Genomic DNA, 17756 nt, shown 5'->3' with positions numbered 1-17756 from the left:
CTTTGTTCTTTGAAAGTACAAAGAGAATGAATAGATGCACTATGCAAATATCCTTAAGACCCATTTTGGGTGAAAATTGACTTCTATCACTAACTGGTGTATAGTTGATGAAAGTATGTTTACTGAAGTTAGGGCTTCTAGTAACTAAAACTGTGGCTACTTTCATGTAAGGGTTTTTGGGTCTCCTAACTTTCCAAAGCTCACAAGATTTCATATCTTGTCATTTGTTTTCCAAACAACCTGGTCTAGTGAAAGGAATCCCTACCCATGGCAGGACAGTGGTCCTTGGTGATCTTTAAGGTCCCTTCCAACCCAAACCATTCTATGATTCTGTGATTTTTCTTCTCACAAATTATTTTGTCCTTTTCTTCTTAGCATGGACTCTGGGGGTTTCTTTCTCATCAGCTCTCTGTTTCAAGCTGCTGTACCTTTCAGTCTGTTTGGTCGCTTGCTAAGTTGTTTTCAACTCCTAACTATAGAAAACACTATCCTTTTCCTAAGGAGAATTTACCTCAGTAGGTATTTGTAAGATAGCAAGTGACTGAACTCAGATGTGACAGCACACCTTGGATGTTGATTTGCAGATTTTCATAGACTAAACACTGCCGTATAATAGTCACGATGAGCACTGTTATTACATTTATTTTGAAGTAACTCTGAGAATGCAAACTAGAATACGATTTTTTGGATGGTAAACAACCCCACTGGGACTTTAACTGAGTGGCAAAAATATCCACATTATCATCTAATGGATGAGTTATTTAGTTTGCAGCTGAAGGCAAAACCTAGCATTCCATTGTACATTTTTATCAGTTTAAGAAGTTGCATATTAATGGTGATAATATTTGAGTGGATTTGTGTTTTTACCTCTGAAAATGCTGGCCCCATAGAGATACTTATTGCAAGTTGCCCACAGAACACTAAAGTGAATCATTACCCAGATGACATCTCTGTGGGAATGCCTTTCAAGGCATATGATTTGTTTCAGCATTGCAAACTTTTATGTCAGTTCCATTTGTTTGTTTTTTATAACATTTATGACCTTTTTACTATTTGGACATGTTCATTCAAAATCCTCAAAATGAATCTTAATTAAAAAGAGTTGATCTAAAGAAAATACTCCCTCACTCTGGGTAGAATTTCTGTCATATCAATCCACAGACAAAAACAAATGATGTTTAGGAGTAGTGGCATTTTCAGTTTGAGTTACTAGCATGAGCTTGTGTGATCTTGCTGAACATTGCCATTTGCAAAAGAGCAGTTAAAACAGATGACAATCTGCTAATCACACACGGTTCTATTTAGAAATTTAGCAGTATTTTCCCAGATTGTATTTTTTCTTGACTTCCTAAGAGTAAAAGCAAGTTTTATGTACTTCTATTGTATATAACAGTATGTAATTTTGGGAAACCATACCACAGATCAACAGTTTTCAGTTGGCTAAAAATATATCCCAGTGTTGTAAACATCCTTAGTGAAAGCTCTGTGTGTGTTTGTGTAGTGTATGTTTGTATGCATGTGTTTGTGTGGCTAAAAGACTCCATATTTGTTTCCCGTAAAATTGGTTTTATGATGATAGACAAATTCTGCATTTGTCAACAGAAGAAAGTAAAGCAACAGGCCTGTGTAGCTGGAAATTAAAGCTGATTGAGAGGCAAAAGGCACAGGCATGCTTGAGATTTAGGATTTAGAAGTAGTGGCATTTTCACATTGGCTTACAAAGGATGAGCTGGCTCGATTTGCTTATCACTTCCATGATTTGTAGGTTTTGTCTGTGATTTTAACCTTGAAATCATTAAAGGCCTATCAGTGGTAATATTCCACTTGTATTCAGATAGGAGCTCTGGCTACACCTAGAGGTGAAGTGATTCTGGTGAATTTGACAACACTGAAAAGTTCCTATCGTTTGGATAGAACCTCAGAACATTAAGAGCAGGGAGAGAACTTGACAGGAACAAGGTAGCAGGAGTCACCAAAGGAAAGACACAGTAGTCAAATATAGGGATTGTATTGGGTCACCACTTTTTGCTGCGAGGTCATCGTTCCTCTGCAGAGCTTTGAGTTTTTCTTAGCACAGTTTGAAGTCTGAATTTCTGAAGTGCACTGCTATTCACCTGTTGCTCGTTCCTTATGAGTGGCTTCATGAACTTCCTAGCCACAGTGCTGTGACCACTTCCCTGCAGAGCCTGTTACAGTTCCCAGCCACCCTCTGGATAAAGAACCTTTTTCTGATACCTTTTCCAACCTAAGCCTCCCCTGACTTGGCTTCATGCTTTTTACTCAAGTCCTGTCACTGGTTGTGAGAGTGAAGAGGTCAACTTCTGCCCCTCCACTTTCCTGTGTAAGGAAATTGAAGACTGCAACGAGGTCTCTCGTCAGACTCCTCCAGGCTGAACAGACCAAATGACCTCAGCTGTTCTTCTTGCAGCTTCCGCTCGAGACCCTTCACCCTCTTCACTGCCCTCTTTTGGATGCTCTCTGATATTTTAATGTGCCCAGAACTGCCCCCAGCACTCGCAGGTGAAGCTGCCCCAGCTCAGAGCAGAGCAGGACAATCCCCTCCCTTGCCCGGCTGTGATGCTGTGCCTGATGCCCCCCAGGAGAGGGTTGACCCTCCTGGCTGCCAGGGCCCAGTGATCATGTTCAACTTGCCACTGACCAGGACCTGCGGATCCCTTTCCATGGCACTGCTCTCCGACCTGTCATTCTCAAGTCTATGCACACCACCAGGACTTCTCCATCCCAGGTGCTGAATCCAGCACTTGTCCTGTTAAACTTTATATAGTTTGATTGCTCACCTCTCTCAGTTATGGGGGTCTCTCTGCAGGGCCTCTCTGCCCTGGAGAGAGTCAATGACTCCTCCCAATTTAGTGTCCTTGGCAAACTTACTTAGTATCCCTTTGAGTTCTGTGGCCAAGCTGTTAAGGAAGAGAACTTACATACATGAACAAGTATCCTCTTACTTTGTAAGTAGAGTGCTTTGTAGAGCTGCCCGTTTCTATTCTTATTCATTGTCTGTGGGTACAGAATACAGGATCTGATAGCATCTTCTTTTAAAAGTAAAAAACCTCCTATTGATTTCACTGCCAGGTTTGATCCTTAAGCAGTGCAAAATAGAGCTGACTTTTGAAACTGTACTGCTGTTCATCTTTTGTTGGCTGATACAAGGGTTCTGCTTTCTGCAGGTGTATTTTTATTTGAGAATTAGTTTTAATATATATTTTATTTTAAAAGGTAAATGGAGATCTAGTATAATAAAATAAGTTACCGACTGCAGGTTATCAGAATGTTAAGGTGTGGGAATTATGCATAGCACTCATTAGCAAGCATACATTCAGGATAGCCAAAGTGCTGGTATATATGCAGAGTAATACTCCTACAGAGGTATCTAGACAGCTTTAGTGCTGTAAATGTTTATTGTGTTTATTCAATATGTTTGGGAAAACCATATGGAAATGTAACCAGTAGTAGTGCTAGCTATCCTGTACTTAATGCAGGTTTTCTTTGGAGATGGTGTTACAGGCCTTCAGTTTTACCGAGCTCAATTTCAGAGGCTCCTTCTTTCTCTCCTGAATTCCCATAAGCATTTTGGTTTTCATGCATCAAGTAATAATAATAATAAAAAAAGTCTTTAAGTTAAAGCCTTTTTATTTCTCTTCAGTGCAAAAAAAAAAAAAAAAAACCGAAAGAAAAAAAAAGAAACAACCATAAAGAGTAAAGAGATTGAATGTTCTGAATGGTTCTGAGAGGAAGAACTTTTATGTAGTGGGAAAGTTATCATGTACTCTGCCAAAAAAAAAAAAAACCCTGAAAAAAAACCACAGTGAGGAACATTAAAAAGGGGGGAAGGGGGTAGAAAAATGATAGATAGCCCAGAAGCTTCAAAAGAAAACAAGTGGTGGAAAAGGAAAAACAAAGGGACATTATATAAGAATCACTGCAGCGGAGTGATTCTACAGCCTCCCATTTTCCCCAGCAGTTCTGATAGAACTGAAAAGGGATTTGCAGAAGGTTTTACAGCTGTGTGGTGTGTACTTTTGTCTACTTTCAGGTTAACTTTTCTTTCTCTTAACATATACAGTAAGTTTTGGAGGTGATGCCACATCTTTCAGTGATAACCAAGGATTTAAAAAATGCCAGCATTTATTTGCACAGGTTTATCTCATGCAATTGCTTTACTGTATATCTAGTTTTTACTGTATATCTAATAAAAAATTATATAGACCGATTTGGAACAAAAATGTTAGACTAAGAAAGCCAAAACAGAAACAAAAACTTCTGAAATCTTAGAAATATTTGCTGCATTTACTTAGATTTAAATAAGAAGTTCAAGCAAACTTTAAGAGCTGAGATACAGGTTGTAGTTGCAAATGCTTATATTCTAAAATGTGTTGTGTTTAGTAATTATGCACTGGAGGGGATTTATGGGTTCATAACAGGCTTTATTCACATAGGGGCAACACATTGTACCCTACAGGTCAAAAAACTAAGAAGCTTTGCTGTCTGTTTTCTGTTTTTTAAAAAAGAATCTTTATGTTGCTATCAAAATAGGTGTGTATATAAGAAGCTCATGTCCCAAGTGAAGAAAAAATGCTTAGTACTTACAAATTAGGTGAAAATATGTTGTGGCAGTGTGTTCTCTTCAAATTTTTCTAGATCAACAGTTACAGGCTACATGAGCCTTAGTGTTTCTCATGTTCTCTCACATATCTCACTTAAATATATGCTCCTCACTTGGGTGGAAAAAATGTTGTGAGAAACGTGCTTACATCTTTAATATAGTAATTGTTCAGTTAATCTCATTTATGGGGGGAAGGAGGCTATACTTCACTGATACCATTTAAATATCCTATACTGAGTTCTATATAAATAGCTACAAATGTGCACAATGGTTACATTACATGGTATATTTAACAACATGGCTAAATCAGAAAGTATGAGCTATGCCTTTAGTGATGGGAGTACTAACAATTGCATGCAAGAAGATTTTTTTTGCTCTGCAACCATGAAGGAAATAATTGCTATTCAGCACTATTCAGTTAGGTTTGCATATCAGTAGAAACACATGCACAGAGGCTCCACCTTTATTCCTAGTGCCCTAGCACTGATATGAGTCTAGCATACATTAAAGCATTAGAAGTTGTTACAGTTTTCACAACTTGAAAAGTGCATGTAATTTGCAACAGTGTTAATTTGACCACTGACAGATGTAATTGCCAAGGTGATGTTCAGGTTTTATGATTTTCTTTTATTTTAGACACAAAGTATCATAGGGGACATTTTACAGATTTGTTGCATGACTACTGCTGAGGTTTTAAATCTCGCGGGTTTTTCCTTTTTGATTCATTGAAGATATAAATACATAAAGCAAATGTTTTTCTTTCGTATTTTAGATGGAAGACTTTATTTGAAAACTACTGTCATGTATTGAATTTTTCCTGCTGAAAATACGTGTGCTACGGTAAAGAACATTGCAGTAAGACATTGGCTCATAAGGAGTTCTGTGGAAACAAAACGTTTTCAAACCAACTTCCTCAACTTCATTTATCAATGTTCTTCAAAAATGTAAAGAATTCTGCAAGAGTGTCCTCCTTTGGTTATGTCCTGTGGCCCAACCTGGAGATCTAGAGAATGTTTGTAAATGTACAGTAGCACTGTTCTCACAGCGAAAATCTGCATCTCTGCGCCGGACTATTGTATCCAAAATTACAGGCGGTCAGAACAAGGCTGAGTATTCCCTTTTTCAAGGAATGCAGACTCTCTCCTCTTCTGATGATTCTATATTTGAGCACATCCAATGATCCTTCCAGCGGTGTCCAAGTACACTTACAGACTGTTATACCATACCGAAACCAGCAAGACAGCTCAGAGATGAACTTGTAGAGGGCCTAAGAGGATTCTTATTTAAAAAAGAAAGGAAAAAAAAAAGGTAAAAAAAAAAATTGATACATTCAGTTTTCAAACTATGATCGTGAGTTTTCTTCTAAAGACATTTTTTCCACATGCTTTCCAAGAGACCAACACATATATGTTAGACTACATTAAGTGAAATGGAATTTTGTGTAAGTGAAAAGAAATGCTGAATGTAAACAAACTGTTTTACCATTCACAAAGTCTCTTTTCATAAAATAAAATTTAAAAAAATAATAATAATAATTTCTCATTGTAAACTGGCAGGGGTTTATGAAATAAAAGACTTTGCTTCTTATCAAAATGTTGGTCACATGTACAGTATATAACACAAATCACACAAGGAAGGTATTATGTATGCAGTAGAAATCTAGAGTTTAGGAAATGAAACTTTTAGATAATATTGTTTTGTCACCCTGTTGGTCAGAAAGACACCTTTCTAGTTTTAACGCATGCAGGCATGTAAATATTTGTCCTGGAGTCACAGTATTACTGAATGAGATCTTAAGCATCTGGTAACAAGTCAGAATTCTGTATCAGCCACTTTTATTTGTATATTGAGCCCTAGTTAGTGCACTGACTGGTGCACTTCTAAGAGTGGACTGTGGCTGAGCAGCAAGTTAAAATGCCAGAAATATTTTTATATGTTAATGTCATATTACGTCAATGTTGCTAAAAAAAAGAAAACCTAACAAACACTTGATGTATCAGTCCAATTCCACGTAGAACTGAGTGATACAGTTGAAGTCTATTGTCCCTCCCACCTTGTCTTAGGGATGGATGGTTATGTGTTACTTTCACTGTCTTTATGAAAGCTACAATATGTGTTTTCACCTTTGTGCTGATAACTGGAAGTAAGCTGCAAAACACTGCTTATTACATTACTAAAAATTATGTTCTTTGCTTTGCGTACTTTTGGGTTACCCCTTTAAAGACTGATTTTGTGAATCAGTGCTATTACTGTAAGTTTTGTGATTATGCTTTCTTCATCTAATGTTTTATGCATATAAAATATTATTTATTACATGGAAACATATCAAAACCTTAAATGTCTAAGATGCCTAACTTAAAGCAAATATTTCTTTAAAAGTAGTTCTGATTGGATATTAATATTATTTGTCAAAAAAAAATCTAATGTTTTGTAAACTCTAGCACTGAGCTTCTATAGTTTGTAGGTCTTCCTTGCAATACTGGTACACATTTATTTTGTGCAGTTCGTATTTACTCCACCACAATCCTTTTTTAACAATAGAAAGATGTATATACAAGTTCACATCACAGTAATTTTTTTAAAGAAATATTGAGCAATATTTTTCATTAAATATTGTTGTCTAATACTTTGTAGCGATGTTATTTTCTAACCATGATTCTTTCATTATTATCATAGTTGCTTAAACACACATGGGATTCTGTACTCCAGTTTTTCATATGCAGTCTTTAAAGGGTTAACAACTGTAAAGTTAGATGGACTTGTGGCAAGCTTTTGATCATTCATATCTGAAAGAGAATTAAAAGCCTACAACTGAAATATGTACTAGCATTTACCATTGCTCTGCTCCTTGCATAGAGTCACCTGTAAGTAGGTTTAGTAGTTTTACAGTATATTCTTTCAAGACCTTTGGGAATGCCTCAGTGTTTGGCTTGGTACATAAACAGAAGTGTTAAGGATTAAAGGGGAACCAATTTATGAGCTGGACGTTTAGAAAGAATCTTGCTCAAAATAGTGTAAATATTACAGAACATGAGATGTTACCGTAACTTGCAGTTTTTTGCCCCTTTTTAGTTTTACAGGTTTTGGGTTGGTATTTTGGTTTTGGTTTTTGATTTGGATTTTTTTTTTTTTTGCATAGATTATGAAGAAAAGTTGTCCTCATGTTATTGTTTATATGCTTTTGTAATCTTAAAGATATTAATGTCTAGTTGTTCTATATTATAACCACATTTGCGCTCTATGCAAGCCCTTGGAACAGAACATACTCATCTTCATGTAGGACCTATGAAAATTGTCTATTTTTATCTATATATTTAAAGTTTTCTAAAAATGAAAAAAGGTTATTACGAATTTTGTTGTACAAAATCTGTACAAAAATCTGTTTTTACATCATAATGCAAGAATTGGAAATTTTTCTATGGTAGCCTAGTTATTTGAGCCTGGTTTCAATGTGAGAACCACGTTTACTGTTATTGTATTTAATTTTCTTTTCTTTTCAACAATCTGCTAATAAAACTGTCTGAAATCTCCCTGTGACTTTATTTACAGTTCATCTTTATTAAATTTTCTGAAATGTATAACATCAGAGGAATATTTACTTTCTAATGGGAGGCATCTAAAAACAACATAAGTCAGCTGTTTGTAATGTGAGGAGAACAATGCTGAATGATTTTATTTAACATGCAACTGCTTCTATCTCTAATATGAATTACTGTGGTGAAAAACATCATAAAAGCACACTCTGTGGTTATTGTTTAACAAGCATATTTTCCATTTTTTTCTTGCCAGCTAAGCAAACTGCCCCCATCTACATGATTTATTTATGTACATTTCTCAGTTTATGAAGCTGTTATTTGTACCTTTTTCTTTTATATTGTGATATTCCCATGATTCTTATTTCACAAAGCTTTGTGCTGAACAATGTAAAGTGGACACATTGATGGAACAGAACAATATTATTCCACTAACTACAAAAATGCAGGGGTAATCCTGTCGGTTTTGTCTCAAATCTCCGTCACTTGATAAAAACAAACCTCAGGTATTTAAACATTTAAACAGGCATTTGGAGAAAGAAATAGTTCTGGCTTAGCTTATCTTTAGGTGGCATTGTAAGAAAAAAAAGAGGGTGCATTTTTAGATTGTTATTTAAGAACAAATTTGGAACTAAGTTGGTTTTGCTTACAGAAAATTCAAAAGTCAGAGAGGTATGACTGATTTTGAGTATTCTCCCTTATTGTCCTGTCTTACCTGGCCTCGGCTTGCCTTCTCTTCCCATCCTTTCTCTTTCCTTCCTTTCTGAACCATACCTACCTGAACACTTCTGCTTTCATTGGAGGGCAGACCCGTTTGGGACATCAGAAGAGATTAGCTTTCTTGGATAAACCCATTCCACTATTCCTGGGTGGCCTGGGGACTGCAGGCATGAGGCTGACAAGCTTCCTGAGTACCATCAGCTTGTTGCTGGCTGGCTGGTTAGGATTTTGGTTATCTGTATATAAGGCAATCACAATCTCCTTCTACCTGCCCTGCAATGTCCTGCATGTCTGAATTAGTAAGGATCCCAGCTACACTGTAGCCAGCTCCCCTGTTATAAACTCTGGCACAGCTAGAGCAGGGTAGAAAGTAAACTCATTAATCTCAGTCCAGCTCATGCTGAAACCCAAATTATCTCTACAGTAACAGACTAGCAACCTATCTCTGTGTTTTTAAGCATCCCAGGAAATAGTCTCTTTCACCAGAAAGGAGCTGTTCTCTCAGAAGTTCCACCCTACCTCCATTAATAAATAGCTGCTCCATCTGTGCAAGAAGATACCTGGCATTTAACAGGTCTGAGGTTGGATAGGCTGAGGTAGTCAGATGTTGGTACTCCTTGTGGCTTAAGTAAAACAAAAATATGTGAAAGCTCAGATCAAAATCAAGAAAATTGTTGCCCTAAACATATCTTGCCCTAAACTTAGTAGTAGTTTATGGTCAGATCCTGAAGAAATCTTGACTCAGCAACTAGACATATAAAGTTTTAGGAAAGTCCTGTGAGAACTGACAGATTCAAATGGGAATTGCTTTTTAATTTTTTTTTTTTTGTATTTTTGCAGTGGAAAGAGATACAAGGTTGGGTTTTGATCTGAAAGGTAAACCTCTTATTTGTTGAAGGTTCTATACATTCTTGAAAATTGCTTCATTTGTTATGTGCTTACATGTTATTTGACACGAGACTGCAATAAACAAAGACTGAGGCCAAGATTTTCAAGCGTGACTGCTGATTACAGATACTTCCAGTTTTGCTGGCCAAACTTCAGACATTTTCAATGCCTTTCTTAAAAGAAAAGTCTTAGCTCAAGAGTTCTGTGAAACTTAGTTCTTCAGTAGCTGCTAACTGATCCATAGGATACTGAGGAATGTATTAGTGCGCCTTTGCTGAGCAGGAGCTCATCTGGATCATGGTGATGATTCCACTACAGCAGTATCACAGCATTTCAAGCTACAGCCTCCTGATTAAAAAGCTTCAAAGAGAGAGGAAACAAGGAGTTTCTGGAAACTCTTCTGGAACTCTTAAAAGGAATGAAGTTAGAAATAAAATCTAGACAGCCAGAGTACTTGGGAACTTTGTAAATGTTCAGATAAAAGTCAAGCACTATGGAATACTAAGCAATTTGGGAGAATTCGAACATGATCAATGGAGAAACATGGTTTCTTCATCCAGATTAGAGTAACTTGGCATAGTCCAGTGAATTGGCTAATTAATGCTCTAAATTTGATTCATAAAAACACAGCTAGGTTCATCTTGCTGTATTGGCAAAAGGACATGAAAGCAGATCACCCCAACAAACAAACAAAAAATCACCAAAAACAAACAAAGAAACAAAAAAGGAAACAAAATAAAACAAAGAAACCCATAAAAAACCCCAAAACAAAACCTCCCACTGGATATAAAGGTGAAGAAGTCAAAATGGGAAGGGTGAAGCACTAGAGCAGTTTTCACAGAGAAGTTTCAAGGTCTCAATCTTTGGAGATTTTCAAACCTTAGGTGAGCACAGCCCTGAGAAACCTGATGTAACTGTCTGCAGTTATAAAAGATTAAACTGCTTGAACTTCAGAGGTCCCTTCCAAACTCAGTTTTTTGTGGTTCTAGAACTATAAGGCTAATTTGCATGATGTCCTTCTAGGCATAACACTTTCTGCATCCAGCTTAACAAGGAGCAAAATTTTATCCTATAAATAGCACTTGTCAGATCTAGAATAGAAATTGCTGGGATATATTTAAACATTCACAGCTTTTTGATCTTTCATATCAGGAGGCCAGAAGAATGAGCTGTACTAACAGCAAGATGTGAAAGAAGATACAGTAAATTAATACAAAGAGGATTAAAATGTCATTCATTTTAATACAGATATAATTAATTTCAATTGTAAGAATGGAAGCTGTAGCAAATTTGTCAATCAGTTCTAAGATAAATTTTCTATCAATAAATAAATATGGGGCAAAGTGAATAAATAATATGTCTAATAATATAAAGAAGAGCTGTTGTGGATAAAGGAAGTAAGTTGTTGTAGTTTTCCTGGATATACTGGCCAGACTGTCGTCAAGGAAATTGGAAATGATGAGCTAGAACACATTGATCCTCCTTTTAAAATACACTTCCTGTATTTATTTTCCAAATAGCTTTCTTGAATTGGGTTCTGCAAGGCAACCAACTATTTTGAACTCTATAGATTTTTACCATTCTGAGATACAGAGTACTTTGAAGCAGTAAATTTGGATTGTTGACTTCTCTGACAAGTAAGTGTTGTCAAGAAGATTGGGAGCCTGAGGTATGGAAAGGTTAAACTTGGCATTTTAAAACTGGAGAGACAAAAGAAGTGACTTTAGGCTTCAGTGTCTGTGAAGTTGTATTATGGTACAAGCATATTTAATTAGGACTCAGTTCTGAAGGGGTTTGTAGTGTTTTCGGTTTGGAGGTGCTAATTATTGGGCAAATTGCAAAGTAGGGAGGAGATGAAAACTAAAGTCTTGAGGAGGAAATCAGGGTAAAGGAATGAGGCTGCAGAATTTTGAACAGAGCGTAGGGATGGCAGAAAATAGGAGATTTCAGCTGTCAAGATGGAAGCAAATAGTGATACAATAAGGAGAAACTGGATTCTAAAGATATTCTTTAGAAAGATGTGGCAAGATACAGATGCAGCAAACAAACTCATTTGGTGTGGTCCTGGGCAAGCAGACATCGTTTTCAATTCAATTCAGAAGCAACTAATAACCATTTGGCTTCTGTTCACTGTGACCAAACTGATGCTGCAGAATCTGGTTGTTCAGTGATGGGATGATATATTAGAAGCCAGAAATAAGTTTCTACATGGATCTCTTGAACAATCTGAACTCAATTTAACAATTGAAGAGGACAGAGATAAAGTATTACCTTCTTTGTGAGCTGATCAATAACAAGCACACCTCTGGGAAACAGATGCTTCAACAAATGCCAGTATTACCCTTGGAAGCCATTTTAGTGCTGGAAACTGAACAGGTTCACAGGATGCCTTACACAGAACTTACAGAAGCAGTAAATAATGATAATAATAATAACTATTAATAATAAAGAAGCTCTAATTCTTAGCTTTTACAGGTAAAATCTTATCCTATTTGCCTCCAACACAAGCCTCTACAACACTGCAAGTGTATATATGGCATATATATGTCTTATAGAGGATAAGACTCGAGTAATGAATTATGGGTTTAAAACAAAATCACAGCAAAAAGTTAAACTAAGCTATTGACAAACTTGGAGAATAAAAGGTAGTGATTAAAGTACAGAATTAGCTCAATTATTTCAGGATTCAAAATGTGAAAAAATGAATTCTAACAGCATCCACATGCCTAATTCAAAATTATCATAAAATGCATTTTTGAAGTCTGCAATGCTTACTAAATGTTTCCATGACTCCTGAACACTCCTTAGGCACTGATGATGATGTGTCAGTTCCCTTTTGAAGCATCTAGATGCTTAGCATGAGCATAACCTCTTCTTGGAACCAAAAAATCTTAGTTCAACATAGTGATGCATTGAGCATTTCACTATATCAGAAATCTCATTACGTAACGTAGAAGAATAATTGAAAGTAAGGAAATTCACCGCACCAGTCCCAACTATTTCTACAGTTCCACAGCCCAGGAGTCCGACCACCCATATGCCCTACTGCTAGGTTGAACAACACACTCTACTTGTATTTTTCCTCCTGTTACTTCTCCCCCATGCGCATCAGGCTGTAACTATTTAGTGTTAGCCTTCTATTGATGGAGAGGAGAGGGAGTGTAAACCCACTGAGAATAAGAAGCAACCTGATTAGCACCCCCCATGCTCTCTTCAGAGAGTGTTCTTACCACTTGCCTGGAGAAGTGGATGGGCCTGGTGTCCTGTAGCTCCTGTCTTTTAAAAGTCCATTGAAAGTCCATCTACATGAGCAGTTTTATGTGTAAAAATGTAGGTTATGTAGCCTCTATAGGTTGAATTTGCCTTGCATTTGAGTTTCTGGTGTGCACTTAGGCTGCTAAAGGAGTTTCTTCCCCTGGTGGAACTTAGTCATGTGAAAGGATATCTTCTGGATTCTGTCACTTGCAAAGTGGCCTTAGCAGCTGGTGCTCTGTACAAGCCTAAGACTGGCCGGCAGAAACTTCATTGCTGGTAATACCATGGTGAGGGCATGCAGTCCTAGAAGTGCAACAGATTGCATCATGTCATAGCGTGGTCCTTCCTCCCTGCATCACAGCAATCAGCAATGGAAACACTCTCCATGGTTGGAACTGCTGCAGGGCACCATGTCCAGAAGGTCCCATAAATCCTGCTGAGGTTCAGGTTTGAAGTGGAGCTGATAAATCAGAGCTGGTTGGTGGGGTTTGGGCTTGAGTGAGGGTTTTGAATTGAGCATGAGGGTACTGAGGAGACATTTTACGAAGTTGCAAATTAATAGCATCAGGGATAGTCTGTCTTGCTATACTAAATCTTCTTTTTGCATACAATTTATGCTTAAATCAATTAGTTACTTACTGATAAGAATTTTTTTTGTTTATTTCCAAATGCTACTTGAGTGAAGACAGATTGTGATAATAATAACTAGTGTTTTTTCTTTTAGTTTACTGAGCCACTATCAGCATTCAGAAGGATTATTTAGGACTGTATAAGGAGTGTATTTTGGTGTGAGAGCAACAGCAGGCACTTACCTTGTACTCCTGCTAATCCTGGACCATTCTATAAAACTTGCATGAGTAAATGAGTTGTGTAACTTATTTTTCCAATAGTCGGCAGTTGTGTGTTTTATTCAAGTTTAAAAGTACTTCACCCTTTTAACAAATGCTGCATATTCATCTAAGAAGTGGTCATTAAAGAAAGTGCCACTATATCATTCCTTTGTAGTTCATTTGGGGTAGAAAGAGAAAACTGTACTTTGAGCAAGGTTTATTTCTTTTCCAATTTAGGTAATTTCTTTTTGTATCTAAGCTGGCCAAGTTCAATTTAAATCATTGTGTGAATTGTTGGTGAGAAGGATTTCTTTGAATCAGCAAGCATTTGGCCATGGTGAATGAGCTTCTGACAAACAAGGATATTAGTACCAGGGGACATCTTAGAAAAGTACAGTTTGTTTTTGTGCATCATGAAGAGTTTTCTGTGTTAAAAGTTACGTTTTCCTTAAATATTGTTCCATTCAAGGTAAAAAGGGTTGCTTGTTTCTTTGATTTTCATTCCATTCTTCTATTTTCTTCTATTGCTGCATGTAAAGAATTGAATTTAACAGGAATGCCGATAAAAATCAAAGTGTTCAAGTTTCATCAGTTCTTCTCCATTTTGCTTTCTCAACTCTATGACATTTTTTTAGTACTTTATTTTTTTTTCCTAGCTGGTATAATTTCCAAAATACACATTAGAAAATTCTTATGCATTTTTTTCAAATTTGATTAGGCTTTAGCAGTGCAGTAACCAGGGCAGATAGGACACTAACTAATTAGTCTGCAGACCACAGAGAGTTCAACACAAGTATTTGCTTGGCTGACAGAATATTTCTATTAGCTTCCTTCTCAAAGGCAGAGCAGGAGCTTGCAAGGGCTGCAGGAAGCACTTTGGCCACAGCTGATTTTATCTGCCATATTCTCTGAGTCAGTACTTTACCTGCTAACCCTCCACTGTCTGTGGTTCTTCTGCAGGTGTGCAATAGATCCAACACCCGCAAAGAGACAGAAGGTCAATGTGTACAGGACTGCTCACATTTTATTCTTCCCCAATACATTGATTTTACTGAGCACGAGCAAAAGTGCTGTCCTTTATATAGCCAATAGGATAGAGTTTTTCAAGACATGGAAAGACCTCATTACTTATGCAAGACAATCACCCTGAATGTACACAGTAGGATGTCCTAGGATGTGGCACAGACTATGTACCATACCCTTCCTTTGATTTTCGCAAAATGCAACCAAACCCCCCAAACAGCAAACAAGCCAAACATACACACATACACATACAAACCTCAAACCAAAACCCATCAAAAAACATCCCAAGCAAAAGAAACCAAAAACCCCAAAAATAACCAACGAGGCAAAGAGGTTGAAATTATCATAGTTTTGGGGGGGTGCAGCATCTAGGGTGAGTCAGCTCAGAAGATTTTGTGAACACAAAACTTCAGTTTGAAGAATGAGAGAGAATGATATAACAAGATTCCTCTACACTGTTTGGACACAGAGTTCCTGAACTTTGGTGATCACATATAATTTACCATATATTTCTTGCTTTAGCATACAATCCACACATGACTTCTCAGTCATAGCATATCACAAACCTCTCCTAACCTCCAGTCGCATTGAAATTTGCTCACAGGTCCAGTCACTTGTACTTGCTGCCATTGTGAATTCTGCTTTGTTATTTCAGTCTCTACTCTACTAGCTGCTTCTTTATTCAGATACTCACTGAAGATCTTGCCTGGGACAGGAAAGGAGGAAAGATTCAACCCAGAGATACCTGTCTTTGAAACAAGTATCTTCCATTGCAGCCAATAGGTCCAAGTCTCTTTGTACTGGGTGGATACTGTTCCCACTTCACTGTGTTTCACTGATACTTCCAAGGACTTTGCAAGAACAGTTAATGGATCTTTCCATTTTAGGAAGGAATGGGATGCTCCAAATTGAGACTTCTTTTCAGATATCCCTAGTTCTCCTTAAAATCGAGATCCTTCAGAGAATGAATTTCTGAATTGTGAAAGAAGTTTTAAGTGTTAAGATGAAGTTTCTTTGGGAAATACCTATTTATTCTGAATTGCTCTTGAAAAAAAAGTCTTAATTGCTAAAATTTGTGCACCATAGTGCCACGAGATTTTTTTTAAAAAATCTATTATTTATGGTTTTCCAGTGTTTGTCTTTCTTTTCATTTGTGTGTGTTTGCATTCAGACACATATACTGAAGTCAGGATCCTGTTTTGGACATTTGCAACACTCTGGTGGGAGTAACAACCACATATCACTCTCCCACAAAAAGATGACGAATGTACACTGATAGGAAGGTGTCCATGCTTTTCTATAGGGTGTAGGTATTTCTGCTTTTCCCTAGGGTGTGATTCCCTTTAAGTCCCAAGACGTGGATAATGGCATACAGATGGAGCCTACTGAACAGGAATCAAGCAGGTAGCATCTTTTAAAACAGCTGTTGATATGTTCTGGCACTGAAGTGGTAGGAAGATTTATTAAACACATGTATACTTAGTTTTTCCAAGACATGTTTTGTTGTGTACTGGAATTTGAAACTGCATGGATATCTATTTAAAAATTCACTGGGCACTTGTAGTTCTGTTTAATCCCATGAAGTCCTTAGTTGCATCCTAAATGAGTTACATACCTCCTGAAATCTGCCCTTTAGAGGTGAAAGAATCTTGGACAATGGCCCTATTGTTAATCATTATTTCCAGTGTAATGTAACAAATGTTCTAACCTTGAAAGGAGGCAGGGGAGTAAAACCCTAGCCTACCTCCTTATCCTTTTTCCTTCCAGGTTTTATTCTTTTACAGCTGTAGCAGTACAAAGCAGCTACAACTAAGAATATGAATCACCGTTGCTATCGTCATTAACATAATGCCCGTGTGTAGATTTATCTGCAGACTTTCAGTTTGATAAACTGTTGGCATGTAAATATTTCCTTGAAGAAATTCCAGTCCAGCTGCTTTTGTTTACAAATCTATCAATGGTTAACACCATAGAATGTATTTTGCCAGTATCTGAATTATAATTACAACTTCTTTAATTGTGAATTCATTATAAAAGAGGAGGACAAAACTAAATAATAAATATTTTGCAGATTTTTGGAACCGTGCCAGCATGTTTGCCTGCATTAATTTTTGAAAATGTGAGGACTTACGCTTGTAAGTCTCCATTCCATTATTCTTTCTTATTATTTATTTGTACAATTAATTGTGAAGAAACTCTTTCTGAATAATTATTTCACTGTACTTATTTTGTCTTCAGAGGTTCTTCTGCTTATTTCTTGTTTTTGCTTCCTGACTTCTGCTTGATCGTTCTATGGATTTAATTAAGAGTTGTCTTTGATACACCAATCACAGTAACATCTAAACTGACCTGAATACTGAATATTTGCAGGTTTTCAAAAAAATATTTTGAGATAAAGATCAAAGAAACTCTGGCATTTCACTTGGCAGCAGGTTATTGGCTTTGCTTGTTGCTGTTTTGACCAGCGATGCAGAGAGCCGTGCTTTGAATTTATTGAACTCTCACTGGTTTGTATAATTGTTTGTTACAACTTAATTACAATTCAGTACAATTTTCATGGATCAGCTCTGGAGGCAAACTATGAAATTTATTATCCCTAAATTAGGATAGCTAAAAGTTAAATTTGAGCTACATATTATAGACCTATTTATAGGCAATGGACAAAATCCACACCTCAAAATAATAAATAATTTGTTATCAACCCTTGGGTGCCTCTTTTAGGATTAGATGAATCACTTGTGAAGGTACCTATTCGTCTTTATTAGTCGATGAGAGAGTACATTTTAGCCAACAGCTATGGCAGGAGATGAGGTTTGCTTGGGAATTGCTGCAAAAACTGTTGGGAAGCACTTTGGTTTCACTAGCAAGTCCCACCAAACTTCCAGG

At 36.8% G+C, this 17756-nt stretch overlaps 1 protein-coding gene across 5 annotated transcripts in view; it reads left to right on the top strand.

The window, feature by feature from the left end:
• The window catches only part of DACH1 (dachshund family transcription factor 1), a 382163-nt gene that overhangs the window by 351127 nt on the left and 13280 nt on the right, over nucleotides 1–17756 (top strand). For 2 of the 5 annotated variants that reach the window (XM_033052699.1, XM_033052698.1), the window contains exon 11: nucleotides 5394–8151. The exons of 1 other annotated variant lie outside the window; for it this stretch is intronic. In XM_033052699.1, coding sequence (XP_032908590.1) covers nucleotides 5394–5431 — 38 coding nt within the window. In that variant the 3' untranslated portion in view covers nucleotides 5432–8151. Of the gene's footprint in view, nucleotides 1–5393; nucleotides 8152–17756 lie in introns of those variants that run through there. 2 more of the 5 variants (XM_033052702.2, XM_033052700.1) reach the window with 1 other exon arrangement.

Source organism: Catharus ustulatus, chromosome 2 (assembly GCF_009819885.2).
Source record: "Catharus ustulatus isolate bCatUst1 chromosome 2, bCatUst1.pri.v2, whole genome shotgun sequence".
Taxonomy (NCBI): domain Eukaryota; kingdom Metazoa; phylum Chordata; class Aves; order Passeriformes; family Turdidae; genus Catharus; species Catharus ustulatus.
The sequence above is the reverse complement of the archived record's forward strand: the minus strand, read 5'-3'. Positions and strand labels throughout refer to the sequence as shown.